The sequence below is a fragment of the Xiphophorus hellerii genome, chromosome 5 (genome assembly GCF_003331165.1).
Source record: "Xiphophorus hellerii strain 12219 chromosome 5, Xiphophorus_hellerii-4.1, whole genome shotgun sequence".
NCBI lineage: Eukaryota > Metazoa > Chordata > Actinopteri > Cyprinodontiformes > Poeciliidae > Xiphophorus > Xiphophorus hellerii.
In genome coordinates, this window is record NC_045676.1 from 714,549 (window position 1) to 741,528 (window position 26,980).

Consider the following 26,980-nt stretch of genomic DNA (forward strand, 5'->3'; position numbering starts at 1 on the left):
AATTTGAGTAAAAGTCACTGGATGTTTTCTAATCTCTTTTACTATTAAAGTAAGTAAAATTCAAAGCAGAAACCCGAATGAATACTTTGTGTTGTTAAACATATTTTCCCTTGTAAGATGTTAAATTGTCATTGCAAAAGGTCTGGCATCAGTGAAAATGTCTCCTTCAGCATCGTTTTTAAAAGTTTATCTGCATTTAACCACCTGGCAATCCGAATTTAAGCAGTTTTTAAATTGTGATGCAGGCCATGCAAAATCGTTCCAAGGACTGCAAATGGCCCTCAGGCCACATTTTGGACAACCCAAAGACAGCATGGCATGTGTTAGTAAGATGGTCCTTACAGTGTATCAAATGCAAGGCCCCACACACACACCGCCGGGCCACCGGTGTCAGAACCAGCCAGCTGCCAGGTTCTATCCGTTCTGTTGGTGCCGCTGGCTGTGAGGAGAAGCGGCTTCCTGACGCCCAGGATGATGATTTTATCAGATCCGATCAGAACCCAGGGATCGGGCCGGTGTGGACGAGGTGTCTGTGACCTCTGGCCCCACACGGTGTCAGCGGCGGTTTGGTTCTGCGGTTAGCAAGTCGGCCATGGGAGGAGGTCCAGCAGAACCATCAGCTCAGTTCAGGCAGAAAGCAGCAGGCGGTTCTGGTTCCGTCACAAACGGTTTCATCCCGTTTGTTCCAGACCCGCAGCTACACGCTCACAAAGTTAACAGATTCTCAGAATCTCATCGGACCGGTGGGGAACTGTTTGTAAAGTTACACAGTAAAACATTAACAGCAATAATTTGATTTATTTAGCCTCTTATAAGAGGAAAAATAGGTGTTAAAGTCATATTTCCGCCATATTATTCATTCATTTATGAATGTCACCATTCCAAACTAAATATTTCATTCACAAACTAAATATTTAACTGAACTGAATGAATAAACAGGAAGCCAAACTTTGATAACCCCAACCTAAGAGTGAATCAAACATGAACCGGAGCGGTTCTGGCTCGACCGCAGGGGCAGATGTTGCTGCAGTGGCTAACTCTTCAGCTAACACGTTGAAAATATCCAGACGAAAAGAAACGATAAAAATAAAACATTACCTGAGCGACAAGTTGACTGAAGACTTTCAGCCAGTTTATATAGAGATCCACAAAATCCAGCTTTTATTTTTATAGTCCACATCCGCTTATCAACAAACTAACTTGCATATTAGCTAAAAATTTAGCTGGGACTTAAATTTTTAGCTAGCAATCTAAATATTTAGCTGGCAAGCTACCTAAAGTTGGCAACCTGAAATTTTAACTAGCAAATTATTTAATTAGCAAGGTAACTAAAGTTAGTTGGCATACCTGAATATTTAGTTAGCAAACTAACTATTTAGCTACCGACCTAAATATTTAATTAGCAAGCTAAATATTTAAATACCAGCTAAACATTTAATTTGGAAGTTAAATGTTTAGCTTGGAAAATAAATATTTAGCTTGAACCTGACATTTTAATGAGTAAACGGTGAAAATGTGACTTGGAAAAATGAGCCCCGTTTTCTTTCTTATAACAGGTTAAATAAACCAAAAACTGCAGTTAATGTTTTACTGTGTAACTTTAGAAACAGCGCCCCACAGTAATGGAAACAGCTTTATCAGAACCATTTGCACCGGACCCATTATCTCATGTTCAGTTCTCCCTGATCATATTTTTCTGTTTGCCTCCAGAACCTCTTACTGAAACATTTCTAACCCCATATTAATGTTTTAAGCTGAAGTGTAACCATGGTAACCGCTTGCTACATTGCAGGTAAGTTCACCTGCATCGAGGTCCGGTTCCACCTGGAGCGGCAGATGGGTTACTACCTGATCCAGATGTACATCCCGTCTCTTCTCATTGTCATCCTGTCCTGGGTCTCCTTCTGGATCAACATGGACGCCGCGCCGGCCCGTGTGGCGCTCGGCATCACCACCGTGCTCACCATGACGACGCAGAGCTCCGGCTCCAGAACCTCGCTGCCCAAGGTCAGTACCGGTTCTACTGAGGTTCTGATGTTCTACCTGAATGTCTGGATGTGTTGGATGTTTGGACTGACCCCCATCCATGGATCCAGAACCGAAACACTGACCCGAGCCAGCTCCAGGCATAAGCAGACTGAGCTGCTGTTTCGGGCCTCCAGGCCAGCAGGGGTCCTCGTTTAAACTCACAGAATATTAATTAATTCTAGAGCTAAACATGAAGTTTTTATTTAAACAAACTTAAAACTGTTTAACTGATTTAAAACTGAAGAAAAAATCCAGAGAAATATTTTAATGTCATGAATTTAATCATTTCTGCTGCTTGGGTCCAATATGGAGTCCTCCGTTTTGGACCCAAACACAATGGGTCCACATCAGAGGCTCCATTTTGGAGTCCAAAATGGTTGAACGACTCCAAGCAAAATGGAAGATTTTTTAAAATTTGTTAGATAAGTAGTAAGCTAAATAGTTAGTTAACAAATTAATTATTTACTTTGAAAACGAAACATTTAGCTCCGACTTAAATATTTAGCTTCTTAACTACATTTATTTTTAGCTTTCTAACTAAATATTTAGCTTATAAGCAAATTCGCTTGGCAATGAGCGAATATGGACTATCAAAATAAAAGCTGGGTTTTGCAGACCTCGATATAAACTGGTGCAGGCTGAATCAGGAATCGTTTTATTTTTATCATAATTTTTACTTAAGCCCAGGTGTATGTAAATATCCTGGCTCAATAAATCCTGAGCCAGGATTTATTAATCCAAACTGCCGGTCCAGAAGGAACCAGAACCGTTAGCTTCCTGTACAGCTGCTGCCTGGCCACTAGATGGCAGTGTGGAGTCATCAATAGTCTGAACCCGAAGGAGCAGAAAGTTACGACTCCTCTGGTTCTGACGGTCCACCGGGCCGGACCTCCAGAACCGTTCAGGAAGTGAAAGTTTCTCCTCTCTGCCGTGTTTCTGTTGCGTAACTCAGAGCCGTTAGGAGGTTCCTCATGTTCTCAACCACTTTTCAGTCCAGGATGAACTGAATCCGTCGCTGCAGCAACGAAGCCGCAGCTTTTTCTCTTTTTTAACACAAAAAATAATAAAACAAGAAACAATTATAGAATTTTAGTAATTTAGAAAAAGAAGCTGCCTTTCTTTTTTGCAAAAATAATTATAGAAAAATGTAACTGATATAATTACAATAATTATTAAAAAGAAGCTGCATCTTTGTTTTTTTATATATATAAATTATAATGACTTTAAAAACAAGCTATGTCTTCTTAGTTTAAAGAAAAAATAAACCTTAAACTAGAGTTTACTAAGAGTAAACAGGCCATCCATCTTTAAAATTTAATTAATTTAATACAAGAGGGAAGTGTGTGTTGGTGTGTGTTGGTGTGTCTAACTGCAGTGTGTGTTGGTGTGTGTTGGTGTGTCTAACTGCAGTGTGTGTTGGTGTGTTTAACTGCAGTGTGTGTTGGTGTGTCTAACTGCAGTGTGTGTTGGTGTGTCTAACTGCAGTGTGTGTTGGTGTGTTTAACTGCAGTGTGTGTTGGTGTGTCTAACTGCAGTGTGTGTTGGTGTGTGTTGGTGTGTTTAACTGCAGTGTGTGTTGGTGTGTTTAACTGCAGTGTGTGTTGGTGTGTCTAACTGCAGTGTGTGTTGGTGTGTGTTGGTGTGTTTAACTGCAGTGTGTGTTGGTGTGTCTAACTGCAGTGTGTGTTGGTGTGTTTAACTGCAGTGTGTGTTGGTGTGTCTAACTGCAGTGTGTGTTGGTGTGTTTAACTGCAGTGTGTGTTGGTGTGTGTTGGTGTGTTTAACTGCAGTGTGTGTTTGTGTGTGTTGGTGTGTTTAACTGCAGTGTGTGTTGGTGTGTCTAACTGCAGTGTGTGTTGGTGTGTGTTGGTGTGTTTAACTGCAGTGTGTGTTGGTGTGTTGGTGTGTTTAACTGCAGTGTGTGTTGGTGTGTGTTGGTGTGTTTAACTGCAGTGTGTGTTGGTGTGTTTAACTGCAGTGTGTGTTGGTGTGTTTAACTGCAGTGTGTGTTGGTGTGTCTAACTGCAGTGTGTGTTGGTGTGTGTTGGTGTGTTTAACTGCAGTGTGTGTTGGTGTGTTTAACTGCAGTGTGTGTTGGTGTGTCTAACTGCAGTGTGTGTTGGTGTGTCTAACTGCAGTGTGTGTTGGTGTGTGTTGGTGTGTTTAACTGCAGTGTGTGTTGGTGTGTGTTGGTGTGTGTTGGTGTGTTTAACTGCAGTGTGTGTTGGTGTGTGTTGGTGTGTCTAACTGCAGTGTGTGTTGGTGTGTGTTGGTGTGTCTAACTGCAGTGTGTGTTGGTGTGTGTTGGTGTGTCTAACTGCAGTGTGTGTTGGTGTGTCTAACTGCAGTGTGTGTTGGTGTGTTTAACTGCAGTGTGTGTTGGTGTGTTTAACTGCAGTGTGTGTTGGTGTGTGTTGGTGTGTTTAACTGCAGTGTGTGTTGGTGTGTTTAACTGCAGTGTGTGTTGGTGTGTGTTGGTGTGTCTAACTGCAGTGTGTGTTGGTGTGTGTTGGTGTGTTTAACTGCAGTGTGTGTTGGTGTGTTTCCAGGTGTCCTACGTAAAGGCCATTGACATCTGGATGGCCGTGTGTCTCCTCTTCGTCTTCTCTGCGCTGCTGGAATACGCCGCCGTAAACTTCGTGTCGAGGCAACACAAGGAGCTGCTGCGCTTCCGGCGCCAACACAAGAGCAAGACCAAGGTAGGAAACCAAGCGCTGCCCCTGCTGGCCAGACCCTGCCGCTGCGCCGTGGCTGTCGGCCGGTGTTGTTGCGATCACCCCAGCTGTGACGTTCATCCTGGCAGGATGAACGCCGCGGTAGAGCGTGTTTGGATCGGACCGACCCGCGTTCAGTCGACTCTCCTCTGCAGAACCAGAGGAGTAAAAACCAGACACGTCTCTGTTTATGATTCCTGATGGAGGGGCGTGCCGTGGTGGCGCAGCGGGTTAGCACGCCCCACGTTTGGAGGCCTTAGTCCTCGACGCGGACGTCGCGGGTTCGACTCCCGGTCCCGACGACCTTTGCCGCATGTCTTCCCCCTCTCTTCACCCTCCTTCCTGTCAGCCTACTGTGGAAAAAATACGAGCCACCAGCGCCGCAAAAACTCTTCGGAGAAAAAAAAAAAAACCTAATGATTCCTGATGGAAACAACTCGGAGAACTGGAACCAGGGAGGAAACGGACCGGAGTCCGTTCATAACGGCACGCAGCATTTGGGCCTAAAATATTATTATTACTACGAAAATTAGTCTGAATATTGGAAAAAACCTGTAAAATTTCAAGAGGAAGTCATTTTAAAGAGCTGCTGTGAGCAGCTCAGTGCGGCTGAATGAAATCCGGGTTTCAAAGTTCTGCTGATCAGATGAAACATGAAATATTTCCGTATTTATAAAACTGATCTCGAAGCAGAACGCCACAAGATGCTCATCATTCCTCAGTTTCATTATTTGTGTGTAAATAAAATATTATTATATATTCTAATATTTTGACTTTATTCCTGTTATCTGAATCCGGGTCGGACCAGCGTTCATTGAGCCGGTCTCTTAGCTTTTAGTGCAGAACATAAACGGGTCAGCACTCAGATGTTTGGTTCTGGTTCTGCCTTCCAGTCCATTTGGGTTCTCTTCCTGTCTGTGAAGGTCCAGGTCAAACTGTGTGGCCTAGTCAAAGGAACCGCTTGTGTTGGACCCTGAGAGACTCCGTCAGTGATTGGCTGACTGCCCAGAGCTGACTGAATGCTGGCTCGGACTAGTCCGGTCCGTGTCTTCTCCCTCATGGTTCTGTCCGTTCGTCACGCTGTGGGTCGGTAGAACGGCGCCGTCGACCCGGAGGAGCCGGCCCAGTCCCTGCGCCGGCCGGCCAGAACCGCCGTATGGATCAAGAGCCGGATGAACAGCGGCCTCTGCATGTGTCGTCATCATGACCCAACCGGGCCGCCGTACGCCCTTTGGACTTCCTGAGTTTCCTGAACCAACAGACAGCCAAGGATCTGTTTGACCTCTGACCCCGTGGCTTTAAAACCCGAGAGTCTCTGGGAACCGATGCCATGAGAACAAATGAGGTCAAAGTTCAGACCGGCTTCCTCTACACTCTAAAATAATTTCTGAAATTATAAAGTGATAAAACTCTTAAATTTGTCAGAAAATCCCAGAAGTTTCCTGAGATGATAAAATCCGACATTTCATCTAAAACCTGGATCAGAACGAGTCTGGACCCGGGAGAAGTTCTGATCCAGGAAAAGAACCGGTTCTTCCACAGCTCAGATTTCGGACTTTAGAAAGTCAGAAAATATTCCACTTTTAACATCAAAATGTCTCTTTTTACAGGTCAGTCAGGATTAATGTAATTAGTTCGCTGAGGAAAATCGAGACAAATCAGAAGTTTACATACAGATCAAACATTCTGGGTTAACAGTTAACAGTTCACTTTATTTCTGTTAACTGGTTTAAAACGTTTCTACCTGAGGAAACCCAGCAGGGTGTCGAGTCGTTGCCTTGCAGCATTTACTCCTGATGACCAGCAGGGGGCGACAGTGGAGAGGAAAACCTCCCCTTTAACAAGAAGAACCCTGAAAGAGAACAAAATGTTAATCAAAGTAGCAACTAGTCATGTAAACTGGAGAGCAGTAGAAGAAGAAAGTGAGGAAAATGCTTCAGTTTGGCCTCCATCAGTCTGCGGTCCAGATGCTAACCTGTTTTTATAGCCATGTTAGGCGACAAAATGTCTGTTTTTACTGGAGCTAATGCCACTTCCTGAAGAACGTTACGGACTGAGGGTCGATACGACTTTAAACAAAGTGTTTGTCTATTGACCGGTGTAACCTTTGACCTCGTCGTCTTGGTATTTCCCACAGGAAGTGGAGGTCCAGGAGAGCCGGCCGGCGTCTGCGGCTGCGGTGACCTCCACTCCCAGCAGCACCAAGGACACCAAAGTCAACGCCAACAACACCGTGGGAGCCGTCAGCATCTCCCAGAATGCACCTGGAGGAGGAAGGAGCACGGAGGAGATGAGGAAGCTGTTCATCGACCGGGCCAAGAAGATCGACACGGTGTCGAGAGCCGGATTCCCTCTGGCCTTCCTCTTCTTCAACATCTTCTACTGGGTCCTCTACAAGATCCTGAGACACGAAGACGTCCACAAGCCCTGAGGACGAGGAGGACGGCGTGTCTTTAGGGCACGGCGTGTCCTCAGGGGACGGCGTGTCTTCAGAGGACAGCGTGTCTTCAGAGGACGGCGTGTCTTCAGAGGACGGCGTGTCTTTAGGGGACGGCGTGTTCTCAGAGGACGGCGTGTCTTTAGGAGACGGCGTGTCTTCAGGGGACGGCGTGTCTTCAGAGGACGGCGTGTCTTCAGAGGACGGCGTGTCTTCAGGGGACGGCGTGTCCTCAGAGGACGGCGTGTCTTCAGGGGACGGCGTGTCTTCAGGGGACGGCGTGTCTTCAGAGGACGGCGTGTCCTCAGAGGACGGCGTGTCCTCAGAGGACGGTGTGTCTTCAGAGGACGGCGTGTCTTCAGGGGACGGCGTGTCTTCAGAGGACGGCGTGTCTTCAGGGGACGGCGTGTCCTCAGAGGACGGCGTGTCTTCAGGGGACGGCGTGTCCTCAGAGGACGGTGTGTCTTCAGAGGACGGCGTGTCTTCAGGGGACGGCGTGTCTTCAGAGGACGGCGTGTCTTCAGGGGACGGCGTGTCCTCAGAGGACGGCGTGTCTTCAGGGGACGGCGTGTCCTCAGAGGACGGTGTGTCTTCAGAGGACGGCGTGTCTTCAGGGGACGGCGTGTCCTCAGAGGACGGTGTGTCCTCAGAGGACGGCGTGTCCTTCTGTTTATTTATTTTAACTTTTTTTCATCGTCCGACTTTAACGTCCAAACTCAGGAAGTAACGCTGAAGATCCACAGGAAGTTTTGAAGACGAGCCAAGATGGAGTCTGCGACGGACGCAGCATCTCCCCGGTCCTGTCCTGATCTGTGACGGACCTCCAGAACCACTTCACGGGTTCTGGTACCATTTCTTTCTCCTCTGTCCTCACTGGTTCAGTTCTGTCCCAAACCTTTTGCACGTTTCTGTCTGCGGCTCCATCTTTGTTTCTCCTCCTTTGTGCCAAAGCTGAGCCTGAAGGAGGCGCTCACTCCAGAACCAGAACCAGAACCTGGTCCTCAACGGGTTTACACCGCCGTCTTAAACCTTCAATTATTTTATCGTTTTGCAAATGGTGGAAACATTTTGTTGTTAAAGTTTAAATTATTTATGACTTTTTAACCTAAAAATACAAAAACATTTATTCACTTTTTATTCAGTTTATTTATTCAATTCTATTGAATTCAGTTGATTTATATGGTAACAAGTCACAACAAATGTTTCAACGCACTTTATTTATTTCATGTTTATTTTTGTCTGGGATAAAAGAGAAAAAAATTCAGGCAGTAAAATTGTAAAAAAAAAAAAAAAATTACTTAAAGGAAAATTTATCCAAACGTTTCTTTATTCTGACTTTGTAAAATGAAGTAAAATAAAATATTTCCCATTTGTGATTTTTTCCCCTGAGTTAAAGTTGGATTCTTTTTTACAGTCATGAGATTTTCCTGCAGTTGAAGCTGCAGAAGAAGAGGAAGAGGAAGAGGAGGAAGATCTTCGGTTCTGGTTGCAGAACTGTCAGCAGAACCAGGACAGCAAACAGAACCAGCAGGTTTTCATTCTGGGTTTCTGGTTCTGATGATCCGAACGCTCAGAACCAGAACATCTGGAGGAGCAGACAGCTGGTTCTGATCCGAATCTGTGTTGGTAAACAAACTGCTGATGTAAAACTTTTCACCCCTTTAGACTTTTTCTGGTTTGTTCTTCTTTAAAACCACAAACTGTAGTGTTTTTACCGGGTCGGACCAGAACCGGGCCAGAACTGGACCGCTACACACAAACCTGTGTTTTTAGAAATAAAAATCTGAAAAGTGTGGCGTGTTTTTACATTTACTCTGAATGTAGCGAAACCCAAAGGCCACCAGCAAGTAGACTGAGCCGCTTTGGTTTCTGAAATATTCCAAATTATTCCGCCAGAGGGCGCTGTTTCGGTGCTTCCTTCGTGCTGGTCTCTTCTTTAATGTTTGTCGGTTGGCAAACATTGGAATCGACACACTACCGCCACCAACTGGTGTGGAGTGGGACCACAATGTCACTCAAGAATTGTATTATATAAATGTTTTAACTAGAGATAACAATATTATCATTTTTACTTTAATTTTTCTAAATAGAACAACAATATTTCTTGAAATTAGGAAAATTCCTTCTTTTTCCTCCTTTTTATGAAGTGCCAACAGAAGCGGACCTGCAGCGGATGCTGGTGTTCCGTTGCTGTGGATCATCTGAGCGCAGCGCCGGCCTCTGTTAACCAGGAAGGTTTGATTGAGGTGTAAATAATTATTCTCCCCGTAAATCCTGAGATAATTCCAGGATTCTTCGCAGGAAGCCTGACGGAGCGCCTCTGTTTCTCCAGGCTGATGTGACGTCATGAGCAAGCAGAGACCTGCAGCGGCGCGAAGCGGCGCTCAGGGCGGCAGGTTGAGCAACAGACTGGAGCGGAGAGGGAGGAATGTGAGGCCGACGGCGAGGAGGAGGAAGAGGAGCTGCTGGATTCAACCTGTAATTATTATCCTGCACAGTTTACTTAACCTTCCTCTGACTGGGACACACACACACCCACACACACACACAGAGGCGGCGGGTGGTCTGTAGGGGGCGCCGCTCTCCCTGATGTGACGAGAGATCCGTCATAATCTATAAAAATGACCTACAAACATTTTTTAAATTGTATCAGCCTGTTTTCCTTAATAGTGTGTCTAAATGTATTATGAATTATTTAATCCTGTTTCTCATATTACAGGATCATAGAGATTTTCCTCCACTTTTCTTTTCTTTCTTTGTTTTTTATCACTTTTTCCGGCTCTAGTGTCCCTTTTTCCCAGTAGCTGACAGGAAAGACGTGCGGTAAACATCGTCCGGGAGTCGAACCCGCGACAGCCTCACGTTGCCTCTGAATGTGAGTCGCTCCAACCCCTCCGCCACCACGGCACGAGCCTCTTTCCCTCTTTTGATTAAATTTTTTATATTTATCACATTAGATGTTATTTAATCCCGTTCTTATTTTATTTTTGTAACAGTGTGCTCCTTTTGTTTTTTTTCCTGATATAAGCTTTTCGCTGCACAGTGGTGCAGTGAGCAGCACTGCTGCCTTGCAGCAAGAAGGTCCTGGGTTCGATTCCCGGCCCAGTTCTCTCTGGGTTCATCCCAGTCCAGAAACATGACTGTCAGGCTGATCGGTTTCTCTAATCAACCTGATTAGTTGATTGGTGACCCGCCACGAGAGGCGGGTGACCTCCTGACCCCACTAGGGACAAGGGTGTAAGAAAATGGATGGATGAGTTTTTGATATCAGAAGGTCACTATGTTAAGTCTTCTGGATTCCTGGATTAAATGCTGTGAGCTGTGATTATTGTTTCCTGTACCAGTGTTTTGGTTATTCTTGGTGTCTTTAGTTTTAATATAATTTAGCTGTTGGTTTACCAAAATCATCCATTCAAAACGATTCGCAAAAAAACATGAAGTCCAATAAAAAAGAACAAAAAGAAACAAAATGCTGCATTTTTTAACCTTCTTCATGATAAACTAGGTTGCAATATTTTAATAAAAAGAGTAAAATAGTCCATTTTCTTTGGAAAGGCAAGTGCAAATTATGGTAGATCCTCGTGAAGAGAAGAGGCTCCACTTTGTGAATGTTTACATTTCGCTACTGAAAATAATTTAAAGATGTTAATTTTGAGCAACAAAAAGTAGATTTAGGTCATTTTGTCTAAAAGTATGTAGCTATGTTTAATAATATTAAAAGCAGATCTGAGTGCATCAAAACCGGTAGATGAATAGATGTGGTTCTGACAAAACAGCACCAAAACCTGGGTTCTGATCTCTGTTTAAGGCTTTAATTGGTCTGTAAAAAATTTTCTGTTTAAAAACAAAAAGTCTAAAAATCTGGTGGAGGCAACTGGAGCTGTGGGCCGCACAAAATCAATCCAGGGTCCACAAATGGCCCCCGGGCCGGACTTTGGACACCCCATGTTTGGTGTTTTCAGTTTTGAGTCTGATTCCGAGTTAACTGTTTAACTTTTAGAATGTGATATTATGGTGAAAATGTCATTTTTCTACCATTAATTTGACAAGGAGTCAGACAGAGGAAGAGGAAGAAGAGGAGGAGGAGGAGGAAAAGGAGGAGGAAGAGGAGGCAGAAGAGGAGGAGGAAGAGGAGGAGGAGGAGGAAAAGGAGGAGGAGAAAAGCAGCGAGCGCAGCGGAGGGCGCTCAGACCCGCAGCGGGAGGACGGCAGCGCGACGCCGGTGTCGATCATGTCTCTGGCCGGGAAAGTGGCTCTGGTGACCGGAGGAGCTCAGGGCATCGGAAGGGCAGCGGTCCAGTCTCTGCTGAAGAGCTCGGCCAAGGTTCGGTTCTGCTCCAAGGTTCGGTTCCGACTCTGGAGCCTTCACGTTCTGCTCCCTCTGCAGCTGCTTTCTGATCACATCTAACTTTTTCCTGCTTTTAAAGCTTCTGGTCGAACTTTCCGCCGAACTGGTTCTGGTTCTGGTAAATGCGGGGTCATGACGCGCAGCTCTGCTTTTAGAGAAGTTTGCATGTTTCTGACAAGTTTCCTTCACACATGCAGAGGATCAGTATCAGAACCGCCTCAGCAGCAGAACTTGTGAAACCGCAGGTCTGATAAAACCGAACCGGCTTCCTGCTCTGCTGATGCTCCGATCCCTTCGTCTCGGACCGGGTTCCGTGGGTCCGCTGACCGGGTTCCGTGGGTCGGCTGCTCCGTGTCATTACCTGCGTTTCCATTAACCATAAAATTGCACAAATTGAAAGTACGAAAAGAAAATTTCGCTGAAAGGAAACGCATCAATTTCTTAAAAACTAACCTTTTTTAAAATTATTTTTAAAATTTGTGTTTTGAGTCAAAATCAAAACTATATATTTGGCAAAACACTTTTTCTCGCATCATTTAAATCGCTGATCAACAACCGGATGCTACTACTGGTGAAAACCACGAAGAAGAGGACAGGAAGTAGGATGACGTTTTTTGTTGATTTTTCGGAACTCTGACAGCAGGCAATTCATAAACTGTTGTTGTTATTCCAACATGTTGAATCCATAACTCTTCTGTAAAATGGTCGACTACAATCTCCCCAAAAACGTAGGCGGGGCTTGTCGCTAAAAAGTCTTTTATATAATTATATATATAGAATTATGAACACGGTTTCATCTAACTGCCGTAGCTGCCATGATTTTTGTTTCATTTCATATTTAATAATTACAAAATAGTTTTTGTTTTGTTGTTTTCTCGACATGAGCAGCGATTTGCTCAAATCTGTAATGGAAACACAGCAACTGATTTATTAAATAAAATACTTTTATCTCATGTTTTTCTGTAAGTAGTGGTGGGTGAAGTTCACCAAAATGTTCTCAGCTAGCGTAGCTTTACATCAGCATAATTTCACTCAAATAAAAATAAACATTCAAAAAATGAATCAAGTAAAACTGAAAATGATTTGGTGAAAATAACAGCAATGATATTCCTTCAGCCAACTCACTTCCTCTCAGATCAAACCGAGACGTTCAGGTGCTTTATGTAGCTAAAAAGATATTATTATTATTATTATTGTTATTTTAAAGCATTTTAAAATGGCTGTGTTGATGAGAGAGAGAATATTCCCTGTTATGGGAAAATCCTAAATCAGTTATTCTGATATATTACATTTGAGACAAAAATAAACATTTACATATAAATTCTGACATTCTAAAGATTAACATGAAAACATTTTTACAGAAACATAATTTCAAAATAAATTTTAAAGAAAGAAACATTTCTGAATCACCTTTTCCTATTCACACACACACACACACACACACATATATACATATGTGAAGCTGAGCAGGAGCTGAAGCTGCTGTAGGATCAGCTGATCTCCTTTAATCTGCTGTGAAACCTGAATCTGTCTGGACTCCCTGCAGATTTAACAAAACGTTAAATCTCTTCGTTTTGCCTCTCTGGTCCGGTTCCTGTTCGGTAACTGCTAACTGGGTCAAGGCTGCGTTCTTCTCTGCCAAGTCATCTGGTTTAAAAAAGTCTAATTTAATAACTTTAAGCTAATTATAGAAGCACTTTTGCAACACTTGTGTTTTAAAACGAAGCAGCAGGATTCAGTCTGTTCCTAAACTTCCTGTCGCTTCTGACTTTTTCTTTGAGTTAAATCATTTTGAGAAATGCAGCCATCAAAACACTTGTAAAACATTTTAATTTTAAAAGATTTCCTTTTTAAATAACATCTGACCAGAAACATCACAGCAGCTCTGCAGTGTTAAAGACACTTTAACACGTTTCTTTATTTTTATTGCTGTAATTTATTATATTACAAATGCAGCGATCCGTCATTTCACCTGAATATCGACAGACCTCTTCTCCATAACTGACATAACTCGCCTGTTTGAAAAACCTTTTCCATCCCTACATCTTTATCCTCCTCCTCCGTTTTCTGGTTGCCATGCTGAGCTGAGGTTGCCACCTGCCTCCATCAGATGAGGTCAGGAATCAGGTAAAACAAACTGAGCCCCGCCGCGTGTTGAAAGAACAATAAACTCCAACCCTTTAAAAACAGAAAAGCCGACTAGAAATACCGTTTGCTCCATCTGTCTGGCGCCCCCTGCAGGGCAGCACCCCGATGCATGTGATGCGAACCCAGTTTTTGCGTCCCGGTCCTGCAGGTGGCCGTGGTGGACCTGAACAAGACGGTGGGGGAGCAGTGCCAGGCCCAGCTGGACGCCGAGTTTGGGGAAGGAAGGAGCGTGTTCATCCAGTGTGACGTCACCCACGGCGACGCTCTGAGAGGTGAGGAAGAGGAGCAAGCCTGATGATGAAGCTGCACTTCCTCTTCATGAAACAGGAAGTGATGCGGCAACTTCACTGAGTCATTTCTGGATTTCAAGACTAAATTTGGCTGAATTGAAATGTTTCAGTGGTGCAGAAGTGTTGGCGTCGCTATGGCAACGCTACTCAGCCAAACATTAACAGAGAAAAAAATGGAGGTTAATCTTTAAAAGTCATATTTTCACCATATTATTCATGCATTTAAAAATAATAATTTAGTTAACCAGCTGAATATTGAGCTCTTAGCTAAATGTTGGACAGTGTGCGTTAGCTTAGCGCTTAGCTTTGAAATGAAAATATGACTGAAAACTGAACCTTCATGTTGATGACAGGAAAAATAACCGTCATCAGTTATTCATCCTGTCGTACGGTAAGCCCTGAGGGTCAGTCCCAGTGACCCGGTTCCTGCAGATCGGACCCGTCCCGGTCCCGTGTGGGAACCGGCTGCTGCCTCCCTGCTGTCTTACGGTGGAATGCTGCAGATGTTGCTACTTGCCGGTTTTCCCACCTCAGGTTCCCCCCGGGTTGTTTACACAGAGCTGGCAGCAGCAGATGATCAACATCCTGTCGTTATCCGTTCCCTCTCCGGCGCCGTGTGAACCGGCTCCTCAGGCTGGATCCACAGCGCGTACTGTGGAGGCCCGGTCGGTCCAGGAGCAGAACCGCTTTCCAGACGACCACAAGTTGATCTGTAAACAGTTTATCAGGCATTAATAACTGTTTATTATGCATTAATTAAGGCTGAGAAAGAGACAACATCCACTGGTTTCTGGACAAATAGTGAGATAAATCTGCTTTCATCCTGGAAGTTTCAGGTCTGACCTTTGACCTTAGAAAGTCGGATTTTACAACTAAAAACATAAATCCTAATCAGGTCTTCAGATAAGATTTTTAGCATCATTTAATTCACCAGTTTAGATCCAGCTGCTGCTGCTGGAGCCTAAAAAACAAAAGTAAAACATACAAAAACAAAAGTTACTCCAGTCAGTGAAACCAGAACATGGATCACATTAGTAGCCTGTTCTTTTTTTTTTAACCCCTCCAGGGGTCTTTTGTGGCTCTAGGGTCCCTTATATGTAAGTAGGCTGACAGGAAACAGGGAAGACACGGTAACTATCACCGGGTCCGGGAGTTGAACCCGCGACGGCCACTTCAAGGACTCAAGGCCTCCAAACATGGGTCGCGCTAACCGCTACGCCACCACGGCACGCCCTAGCTAGCCTGTTCTTAACAAGCTAAATGCTAAATAGCATTAGCATCAGTTAGCTAACATTACCTGCATCCAGCAGCTTTAGTCAAACCAGTTTGGATTGTTGTTGGTTTGCTGCCAAGATTGTAACTCACAGCTAAAAACAAACAAACAAACAAAACAAATAAAACAGCTTCCAGACCGGAGTGAGCACGGCTAACTCTGTGGGCAAGCAATGCTGCCCCTGCCCCCCAATGCCCTCCTGCCCCTCCAGCCACCAGGCTGTCCAGAGTGACGTCCGTTTCTCCGTCTCTGTCTCCCTGGACAGACGCCTTCCAGAGGACGGTGGACCAGTTCGGACGCCTGGACATCGTCATCAACAACGCCGGCATCAACAACGAGAAGAACTGGGAGAAAACCATCCAGGTCAACCTGGTAAGAACCGGCAGGTGACCCGGGTCACAAACTACCAACACCAGAACTTTACTGCAGGAACCGAACAGAACCTGAACTCGTGGCTAAATGTGAGACAAGAGCAGAAATAGAATCAGTTTAAACGTTTAAAGGAAAACCAGAACAAACATCTAGAAATATCACATCATCTTTTTGTCAACATGTTTGGTAAATAACTGATCCAGGTTCTGGTTCTGAAGGTTCTAATGTGACGTCAGGCTGAATGTTTTGGGGACATTTAGGACCCAACAGCCAGCAGGAAGTAGGCAGAACCATCAGCCATGAGGCGTCACTCATAGAAAACCAGAAATATGAAAAGAGACGTAAAATGCAGCCGGTTGGGCCGAACCGGACCTGAACAGAACCAGGAAAACAGAACCGAGTCTGGTCCAGGTGAGAAGAACGAAAATAAAACATAAAACTGTCAGAATGAAGAGTCCAAACTGGATGTTCAGGCTGGTTCTGATCCGTGGTTCTGAACTTCTTCGGCTCATTTCTATAAAATGACATTTAATCATCACTAGAACCGGGTCGAACTGGGTCGGACCTCTTACTGCAGGGGAGTCAAACTCCAGTTGATGTGCCTCTGGTCCAAAACTGGAATGAAGCGGGTTAATTACCTGGACCAGAACAAGAACCAGAACCTGGACCAGGACCAGAACCAGAACCAGAACCAGAACCTGGACCAGGACCAGGAGGAACATCTAAACGTTGCAGGACACCGGACCTGGAGTACTGGTCCGTTGTCCTGGTTCTGTGTCTTAGTGCTTTCAGAACATTTCGGTTCTGAACCATTTCTGGGAGATTCTGACAGCGTCTCGCTCAGACGGGTTGGCTGAGAACCTCCTGGTCCAAAACGACCCAAAGATGTTCTGTTGGACCTTCTGTGTGTGGAGTTCACAGAGAATCATTCGGACCTTCAGACTCATAAACCCAGAACCTGGACGCGGCCCGCTCTACGGTTCTCTGTAGAGGACCAGAACCTGGACCCGGCCCGCTCTACGGTTCTCTGTAGAGGACCAGAACCTGGTTTTGGGCTTCAGTGAAGAAACGATAAACAAACCAGATTTAGAAACGATCCGTTTCATCACTTCCTGTTGCAATAAAGCGTTTCCTCTTCCTGCACCGAGCCGAACAGAACTTCATCTGTCAGAATCTCACTAGAAACCTCAGAGCTCAATCTGAAGGCTTCTGGTTCCACTGGTTCTGGTCCTGGTTCTGATACTGGTTCCAGTTCCGGTACTGGTACTATTATTGGTTCTGGTTCCGGTTCTGGTCTTGGTTTCGGATCTGGTATTGGTTCTGGTCTTGGTATTGGTTCTGGTACTGGTTCTGGTCTTGGTTCTGGTCCTGGTATTGGTCCTGGTACTGGTTCTGGTCCTGGTTCTGGAGGTCGGTCTTTGTTCCCCAGTCATCGTGCTGCCATCACTGTGCTTCCCTGCTGGTTCCGGTACTTAACAGGTCGCTCCGTTTCCACATCGTCCAGCTTTTCCCAGAACGTTTCTGGAGGATCATCAGAATGTTCTGGAAAAACTGGGAAGAGTGGTAACGGAGGCCTGACCTCTGACCTCTGTTGTGGTTTTATTTCTGCCGGCTCCATGTCGGCCGACTCTGTTCCTCTTCAGATCAACGTCTGCTCAGGTTTTTCTCTGACCTTTGGTGGTTTTGGATCCTGATTCCAGAATGTTGAGCCAGAGGTCAGAGGTCATCTGAGCAGGCAGAATGTCTGACTCGTTTCAGTTTCAGCGTTGTCTATAAATTTCCAGCTGGTTTTCTGGTTGCCGATCGTATCAGCAGCTCGATGTTGTTTTTGTCGTTGCTTCCTGAGGAAACCGCAGCCTCTGGTATCGCCTCTCATCAGAAGATGTCGCCTTTCATGACTTCCTGTCCCAGCGGCGCGTCGACTTTAACCGCTTCTTCTTCTTCTTTATCTGCAGACCTCAGTGATAAAGGGAACCTACTTGGCCCTGGAGCACATGAGCAAAGAGTACGGCAAGCAAGGAGGCACCATCATCAACGTGTCCTCCATGGCAGGTAACCGCTGGGGACGGAGAGGGAGCCGGCGGGGCCTCTGGAGGGGCCCGACAGCTGACCCCAGTGCATTGTGGGAAGGAAAACGGGCCTGAAACTAACTGCAAGGATCTTTAAATAAAAGGTTCTGGGATCCACCTGATCAGTCTGTTAAAAAGGGGTCAAAGGTCAGCAGGCCGGAGATAAACTCCTGCTGCTGCTCATGCAGACATGATGAAGCTGAAATCTTCCTCTTCATCGCTGCTGGGCCTCAGGACAGGAAATGTCCTGATCTGTGTTGTCTGATAACTTCCTTTGTGGTCGAAGTTCTGCTGCGGTTCAGATCGCTGTGACCTCTGACCCCGCTGGTGTTCGCTCCTCTGCAGCGCAGCAGGAGGGATCGGGTTCGACCCACCAGAGGTTCTGGTTCTGATGGGTCGCTGCTCTTTAAAACTCACCCATCTAGAGAAAAACATGCAGTTCAGGACAAAATCTGGAGTTTTTACTTTCATCCTTGGAAACAGAAACATGAGCAGATTTGATAAAAATTCTTCCGTATTTGAATCCAGTTGATTTGACTGACGAAGAAACGTCTTCATGTCTGAACACGAACCAAACTGAGAGGAGTTGGTGCAGAACCAGGTCGGGTTCAGGGTTCCCACCGGCTGCAGTTTCCCACCAAGGAGAGTTTTCGATCCTGAGGTGATGAAACCAGAGACGGTTCCTGCAGCAGCTCCATCTAAACTCAAACTGTCTGGAAACGTCAGAGTTTCCTCCAGTGTATCGTCAGCCTGGCGGGCTACCGGGCTCCAAGGCCCGCCGCCAGGCTGAGCGCCATTTATCAGAAATTCTTTGCAGTTGAACTGCCTCGGCGCCACCTCTCACTCAAACCGGTTCCTCTGGAAGGTTCCAGCAGAGCTGGTTTACTGGCAGTAATGGTTCGCCTCCTCAGGCTGCAGAATCCTGAACTTCAGGTACAGAAGAGTCACTCAGAGCAGGAAGGCGGATCTGAGCGCATCTATCTATCTGACTGAAGAATAATCTTTGTGAGGTTTACGCTCCCTCAGCGCGTGGCTCCGGGTCTGAAGGAGCTGCCTGTAGGAGGCGCTGTGACCCCCACAGCATCAAAACCATAAACCTCCTCCAATTATCTTACTACATGCATTCATTCACACACACATTCACACACACACACTCACACTTTCACACACACCAAAACAACCATTTAAAACCAGCAAAGCAAAACAAAATTTGACAACTTAGGAAAACAAAAAAAATGTATAAATAAATAGTTTAATTTTGTATTGTAAGAATATTTTGTAACCAAACAAATGTCATCATTCATTTTAGTTAATATTTATTTAAATATATCTTAAATGTAACCAGTATGGTAAAGGTTGTTCCAGGGTTTCCCCCAGTGTATTTTAGGCCTGGCAGCTGCCATGCTTTGCTAGCCCCACCGCCAGACTGAGCCTTTCTTGTTTATTATGTTACAAAAAAAAATGTACAAATAAATAAAAAATGCTTTTTTTTTTCTAAGCCGGATTGCAGGCGTCTCTGTTGCTCTGAGTGTTTCACTGGCGGAGCAGATTTATTCCTAAAAGATGAGTTTATAGCAGATAGGTTTAAAGTTTATGCATTTAAAGCCGGACCAATCACACCGCTGCATGCTGCCGCGCGCTGCAGCAGCTGGGTGTCTTAAGTTTACCTCTTGGCGGATCGCGCTCGCCTCCTTTCACTCAACCTGGACTCAGGCTGACCTGAATGGATAGTTTCATCAACCCTCTGTGAGGAATTATGTTTCTTTCCAGAGTTTTGGATCAAGGTAGTTTAAACCCACAGCGTTAGCTCTGGTTGCGCAGCTCTACGTGAACCGCAGGAATAACTTGTAGTCGCTTTCAGAGGAGCGTTGAGCGAGCGGTGAGAATGATTTATAATTGTGGACAAAGAAATTTGTGTGGCTTTTCCATCTCAACACGCTGCCCAGCGTGTGGCGCTGTCTGCGCTGATATGTCTGTGTTCCGGTTGGTCGGAGCGTTAGCGGTTAACAAACCAGCGCTAACCTCATCATGCAGGTTCAGCCGGTGAGGAGTTTTCACGCTCGCCTCGCAGTCACGATACACCCTGGTTTTATATTATTTTTTTATTATTTTAGTGTTATTTTTCCAGTTACACAATGCATCAAATCATATTAAATGCTTTGTCCACTTAGAGTTAATGTGCGCAGAGATCTGAGAAAGTCGTCCCATAAACTCTTAGCAACAACTTCTGTGGCTTTTATTAAAAACTCAACAGACAAAAATGTTAGAGCTGCTAAAGCCACATTAGCAGCATTAAATTAAATCTCCGTTTGTTGCTCATCATCAGTGCAGCAGATTGAACTCATCCTGCAGGGCCGGTCCCAGGCTGCATGAGGCCTGGGGCCCTCTGCCCCTCGGGGCCCCTCTTGCTGCTAAAACCATCAGCACCTCTAACAGCTTCTGGGTTGGATTTAATCTGGGAGAGAGAGAGTAGATTAACTGGCCAACATAAAAACAATCAGTTACAATTACAGTTTATTAATTTGTATTTGTTAACAAACAGCTCAAAGTCAAAGATTAAACTCACAGCATCAGATTGTTGCTATGGTAACAAAACAATAACTATAAAAATTGTTCTTTGAACTTTTACAAAGTAAACTTACCAGCTCCTTAAAATCTTACATGTAAATGTTAAACAATTTAAAATCTTTTAATTTATTTATGCTGAAAGCATTAAATCAAATTTAGCAGCATTGATAATCTCAATAAATAAATGTTACATTTATGTATCTGTGGTCTGTGTTAAAATATTAGCATTTATGGGGCCCCTGAAACCCTGAGGGCCTGATGGAGCCGCTGACTTAATTTGGATTAAACAGAAATGCAAATAATTGATATTCATTTTAATTGTATTTTTTGATTTGTTGCTTTTAAGACTAGTTGTGGGTTTAGATAGCATTTCACTGGAAATGTTTTCCAGTAACATTTAATTACACAGTAATATTTTTTACATTTCCTGTCTACTTAACATCTTTTAATAAAAAACACGGTGGACCAACCGCCAGGCTCAGCAGGTTTTCTGGGGGAAACCCTGATTGTTCTACGATCCACTGGCTGATTGCTTCATTAGGCTTTAAGTGCAAAAATTTTTTATTAATTTTTATTTAATTATTTTTTGTTGAAAATGTATTTCAACAGCAGAACTATCAGGTCATAATTCCTGTCAACTTTGGACATTTTAACACAAAAACACGGTTTTAGTCGACCGCCAGGCTTCTGGGTGAAACTCTGAACTCGACCAGAACCGGTTTTTACTTTAGAGTAAAGTTTGTCTATGCAGATGATATTCAGACATACGTGACACCTTTAACCATTCTATGCGAGAAACTAAAATGGAGGGTGCTTGGGTTCCCCAGTTTATGACAAATATGACCCAGAGAAACATTACAATTTTAGACAAAATGATTCAGCCTAACATTATTAAACTAAAGTGACAGGAAATCCAACTATTTAGTCACCACGATAAACTTTAAAGTTGAAGGACGCTTAAGATTTAAAGAACATAAACCTCTTTACATAACGCAGACCCAATAAAATATTAATGGCCACCTTTTCCCCCGAACCAGGACACAACCAGAAATGTCCACTTATATCAATATACAGTCCGAAACAAATGTAACCCAGTCAGTTTGTTACTCACGACCTTCAGGAGAGGGAAAAACGTTGCAGGCCTGTTAGGAAAAAGCGAGGAGTTGAAATCCCAGAGGAAAAAACATTGAGAGCGTTGCAATTCACTCGTCCTATTGTCCGGACTTCCCTTGAACGCAGCAGACACGTGGGGCTGAAGTAGCTAGCTAGCTCACTTAGCTCAGCTCAAAGCTTGTCTCCTCTCGTCTCGTCCCTCTCGCGTCGACCAAACTCCTCCAACTTCTCCTGAATTCCGTCCTCTCCCGTCCGGCTTTGTCCGGTTTTCTCTGTATTTCTTCACTTCTTGTCCGCTCGTCTTCCCTCCGGTCGCCACCATCACGGTTCTCCTCTCCTTCTTCCTCCCGCCTTCTCTCCTCTCAACCAATCACGAGTCACGCACCGGACGGACTGTCTCAGTGACCAATCAAAGGGCAAAGCCAAATAAAACGCACAGTGCATCTTATGTCACACTAATACTTCTTTCAATTGCAATATTTACATAAAATAATGCTCTTAGTTGATTTACAAATAATACCGTTTTAATTACTAAGTAAGCTAATTACTTAATAATTACCTTTAGCCTTTATATTATTTAGATATTAAAGTAAAGGAAAATACTAGTATATTTCGTTCAGAAACAAAAATATGAAATCCATAGCTGTCATCAATGTTATGCATTAGTAAATAAACGTTTACTTTTAATATATTTGTGTCCTGTATTGAACTATGTAAGATTTCTATTAACCTTCACACACAGGAGCAAATTACCGTAACCTCAGTTTACCACAGGGCTACACGTTTCTCCAGATCTTCCTGATCTGAAAACCTTCAGCTGAAGGAAGAGAAAGCAGAACCAGAGTCACCAGCTCCTCCATCTGTAGGAACCTCTGTGACCTTTGACCCAACTCTCATGTGAGCATGTCTGTGTACCACAGCTTCCCCTGATGCTGTGGTTTCAGCAGGACAGGATGAAAACCAGCAGCAGGATGTTTCCAGGTTTTCTGGAGCATCAGGGGATTTTCCAGGTAGTTCCAGGTCTGAGTTAACCATCAGGTGAAAAACATCCAGGATGAACCTGAACTCATCGCTTTTCATGGTTTCAGGATTTTTCCAGCCTGGTTCAGATCCGTATCTTGACCCTCAGCAGGCTGGAAACCTTCAGGAACATTCCTGTGACTAACGTGGACGAGTCCAAACCTGGACAAATACCTAGAAGCTTAGAGTTTCAGGGAAGGAATGCATGTTTACAGAGATGTCCATCATTGGACCCTGGTGGATGAGGCTCCTGGGCTTTTTCCAGTTCACCTGAATTCTGATCTGCCAGTTTTCACAGTCGGAGGTTGGACATTGTAAACTAGAGGAAAACGGTGCTGGTTCTGAGGTTTTAGTTTCCGTCTGGTCCGAGAGGTGAGCAGCGACATTTTCCTGAAGGTCAGAGAGCGATTCAACACATTCCTGAAAGCTTAAAGGTCAGATCTGCTGCCGTCTTCCTCCGGTGGCGGCGGTGGCGGCAGCGGCTTGCTGCAACCCGCCTGCTGACATTCAGGAGCTTTTGATTCCCGCCATGATAATCAGGAACAGCAGAGGATCTTATCTAGGAACACAAACAGCTGCTGGAGGCTGGATGGATGGAAAAAGTCACAGAGATGTTTAACTGAAAACAAATTTCTATGCTGAGCTGCAGCCGTCAGCTGGAGATGATCCCATGGAAGCCGAGGCAGTTCTGAGCCGTGTTAACGCTAACGCACCGGTCATAAAATGTGTTTAGCTGATGCTAAAGCGTTATCCCCATGTGACATGTAGCGTAGCATAATGCTAAAGCGCTATCCCCATGTGACATGTAGCGTAGCATAATGCTAAAGCGCTATCTCCATGTGACATGTAGCGTAGCATAATGCTAAAGCGCTATCCCCATGTGACATGTAGCATAGCATAATGCTAAAGTGCTATCCCAATGTGATATGTAGCATAGCATAATGCTAAAGCGCTATCCCCATGTGACATGTAGCATAGCATAATGCTAAAGTGCTATCCCAATGTGATATGTAGCATAGCATAATGCTAAAGCGCTATCCCCATGTGACATGTAGCATAGCATAATGCTAAAGCGCTAACCCCATGTGACATGTAGCGTAGCATAATGCTAAAGCGCTATCCCAATGTGACGTGTAGCGTAGCATAATGCTGTAGGAAGCACCGATCTGCTTTTTCACTTCTGATACGATACTAGTATCGGCCGATTCTGCACAGATAAACATTGACTTAGAACGTTTATTTTTTAAAACAGGCAGATGTACTGAATTACAGATTTATTTGATAACTCTGCAGCAGCAGGCGGTTAAAGACAGCGACCGCTTGGTCAGACATGTACAAACAATTTATGTTCAGTTAGGAGAAAAACAGCCGAAAGAAAGAAACTAAACTGAATAAAACAATCGGCTGACTGTCTTGGCCAAACATGTAAAAATAAACAGAAACAAACTTTTCAAATGGTTCAGAAAATGTAGTCAATATTTCTAAATATAACATAAAATAAAGCATGTCATCACTCAGAGCATGAAGCATAGAGCTACACTGAATAGATCCGCCTTTATGGCTCATTGTCTTTGTTACCTGATCTAGAAGTTTTTTCAACATTGGTACTGATATAAATATTGAGACAGATATCAATAAAGATATTGATATCTGCTCTAGTTGATGCCCAGCTTGTCTCAGTGAAGCTAAGAGCGCTAAATGTTTCCAAAGTTAGAGAAACAACAAGCCGCTAACAGCGCTTTGCAGCTAGCGGCTTGGTGTGTCGCCTCTGCAGGAGGAAGTGATGCGGTCTGGAGGCTCCAGCTTCCTGCTGCAGCAGCAGCTGACTCTCTGGTTTCTCTCCTCCTTCAGCCTTCCTCCACTCCCCCCACCAGCCCGTCTACACGGCCACCAAACACGGAGTGATCGGCTTCACCCGAGCGATGGCGGTGAGCGGAGCGCAGCGTGAGTCGGCCGCCCGCCGGCAGCAGGTTTCAGGTCAGCAGCTGTGTGTCTGTCTGTCCCTCTGCAGGACGCCGCCGCCCAGGACGACTACGGCGTCCGCATCAACGTCCTGTGTCCCGCCTTCGTCGACACGCCGCTGCTGCACACCGTGGAGGAGGAGGACAACATGGGGAAGTTCGTCAAGTTCAAGGACGACTTCAAGCAGAGCATGAACAAGTTTGGGGTTCTACAGTAAGTCCAGCAGAACCGGGTTCTGGGCTCAGATAAATGTCAGTGAATCCAGGTTTTACAGCTCATCGTCATTCACTAGAGTCTCGGCTCCAGTTCCGTCCCATCCTGACCCACCGGGTCTAGCGGAGAGTTTATGGGGATTTCTGGCCATTCTTCCAGAAGCACATTTGTGAAGTCACACACTGATGTGGGACGAGACGGTCTGGCTCTCAGTCTCTGCTCTGATTCATCCCAAAGGCGTTCTGTTGGGTTGAGGTCAGGACTCTGAGCCGGGCTCTCCATCGTGTCTTTATGAGCTTTGCCTTGTGCTCTGGTCCAGATCCAAACTGTTCCCACACAGATGGGAGCCTGGAGCCAAGGGGCCAAGCCCAGCTACTGAAAAACAGCCCACACCATAATCCCTCCTCCACCAAACTTTACACGCGGCCCAATGCAGTCAGACGAGTGCTGTTGCCCTGGCAACCTGGCAGCGTTCACTGATGTTTGTAAAAACGGGCTGCAAGCCCAGGGCTTCATTTACGCACCGGATTCCCCACCTGGATGGGTGTTGTTCACCCACGATGCCCCTAAATAAAGTCCAGGGACGGTTCATGTCGGCCTGGAGATTCTGAGGGGTTCTGGTGACCCGGCTCGGTTCCCTGAGTGAACCCGGTTCCTGTTGGAACCCAGAGGACGTCATGACGCCGAGCAGAACTTCAGCTTTTAGCTTCACATCCAGGATAAAAACCTGCAGCTTCAGTTCCTGCTCAGACGGTTCTGGGTCGGACCATCAGAACCATCAGAACCATCCTGTCCTTGGTGTGTTCAACCCAAACCGGCTGCAGTCGGGCCTGCCGGTGCCATCGGAGCAGAGCCGGCTCAGTGGCAGCGGGTCGGAGTTAGGTTCTGGTTCCGATGAACCCAGAGAACCTCCCACCGTATGAAGCGTGTGGCTGGAGGCGCCGGACCCATTTCCGACTGGATCCGGGCCCGGCGGTTCTGCTGACGCTGTGTCTCTGTTTCCAGGCCGTCGCTCATCGCTGAAGGGATGATGAGGCTCATTTCGGACCCGAGCCTGAACGGCGCCGTGATGAAGATCACCTGCGCCAAGGGAATCCACTTCCACACGTACGAACCCATGTCTGCCTGACCTCCGACCCGCAGGAACCGCGACCCGTTCAGAGGTTCTGGAAGCTAAACTGGAACCGGTTCCTCGTAGAACCTCGACTCTTTTGGTTGTTTTAGAGAAATGCTGAAGATGATTCTGTTCTGCTTCCTGTTTGGACTCAGCAAAGCAGAACCGCTTCCTGTGGGAACCAAAAGTCCGGAATCAGCTGATTTGACCAGAACCAGAACCGCCTGCTGATGAGAAGGAAACGGTTCTGACCTGGTTCAGTCATGGACAACCAAACAGCTCCTAACTCTGATTGGTACCAGGTTCTGTTGGTACCAGGTTCTGAGGTAAGAAGCTGGTACCAACAGAACCTGGTACCAACCTCAGGGTTTCTCCCAGTTTGTGTTCACCAGTTGTGTTCTGGTCCAAATCTTTGCTTCGGTTCATCGCGGTTCTGCTCAGCTCTCTGAAGGTCCCACAACGTTTTCATCAGGTGAAGGCCTGGACTTTGACTAGGCCACTGCAGCACTTTGATTCTCTTCTTCTTCTGCTGTAGATCTGCTGCTGTTCTGTTCGGTTCTGTTCTGACCCAGTTCAGACCGAGCTTCACTTTTTACTCCAGAATAGGTTTGGTTCTGTTGTACTTCACTCATTTCTGTCTCTGTGCTCCACCAGGTCCGGTAACCGGGTCCAGAACCCGACCAGAACCCCTCAGTGTAAATGACCTTGAGAAATAATGAGATTTGGTTCAATATAAAAACAGGCTTTAATGCTGAAAATGATCAAATGTTAGAAGTCATACATGTCATAGAAACGGATCAGAACCAGAATTACATTCACTGTCCAGCGCCGGCCCACTGGGCTCCTTCTGGACGGAACCAGATGAGGCCAAGATTAGAGTTCAGCTTTTATTCTCCTCTGCAGCCCGGTCCCTCCCTAAAGGCCACTTAACCAGGTTCAGTCTGTCTACTGCTGGCAGACACACATAAACATGGTTATGTAAGCTGCAGCGTGTAAGCAGATTAAAACAGACAGAACCGACAACAGTTCATAAAGAACATCTCAACTGGCCTGAGAGGAGAAACAAAACCAAAAGTAACTGAAGGTCAACAGAAAATTCAAATTCAAAATACTTCAATGATCCCAAAGGGAAATTAAGTGAAAGCAAACGCCTCATTGACCTCCCTGCCTGCAGGGGGCGCTGAGTGTCCACTGATGGAAAGGGGCAGCTGTGTTAGCAACATTTTTTCTAGGCCAATAACTCCAAGATTATTCAGTGAAGGCTGGATTCACCTGAACTCACCTGGATTCACCTGGATTCACCTGAACTCA

At 45.3% G+C, this 26,980-nt stretch overlaps 2 protein-coding genes across 9 annotated transcripts in view; both read left to right on the forward strand.

The window, feature by feature from the left end:
- The window catches only part of glra3 (glycine receptor, alpha 3), a 41,835-nt gene extending 34,541 nt beyond the window's left edge, over positions 1 to 7,294 (forward strand). For all 7 annotated transcript variants that reach the window (XM_032563197.1, XM_032563199.1, XM_032563200.1 and 4 more), the window contains 3 exons: positions 1,793 to 2,007; positions 4,578 to 4,727; positions 6,880 to 7,294. In XM_032563197.1, coding sequence (XP_032419088.1) covers positions 1,793 to 2,007; positions 4,578 to 4,727; positions 6,880 to 7,173 — 659 coding nt within the window. In that variant the 3' untranslated portion in view covers positions 7,174 to 7,294. The remainder of the gene's footprint in view (positions 1 to 1,792; positions 2,008 to 4,577; positions 4,728 to 6,879) is intronic.
- A 4,030-nt stretch (positions 7,295 to 11,324) lies between these two features.
- On the forward strand, positions 11,325 to 26,718 carry hpgd (15-hydroxyprostaglandin dehydrogenase). 2 transcript variants are annotated; one of them, XM_032563861.1, is made up of 7 exons: positions 11,325 to 11,521; positions 13,824 to 13,947; positions 15,504 to 15,610; positions 17,566 to 17,662; positions 24,232 to 24,308; positions 24,392 to 24,555; positions 25,561 to 26,718. In XM_032563861.1, exons 1-7 carry the CDS (start codon positions 11,411 to 11,413, stop codon positions 25,682 to 25,684), a joined length of 804 nt encoding a protein of 267 aa, XP_032419752.1. In that variant the 5' UTR covers positions 11,325 to 11,410; the 3' UTR covers positions 25,685 to 26,718. The 2 variants fall into 2 exon arrangements, with proteins under 2 accessions (XP_032419752.1, XP_032419753.1); XM_032563862.1 differs by having other exon boundaries at positions 11,329 to 11,503.
- The last annotated feature ends 262 nt before the right edge of the window (positions 26,719 to 26,980 follow it).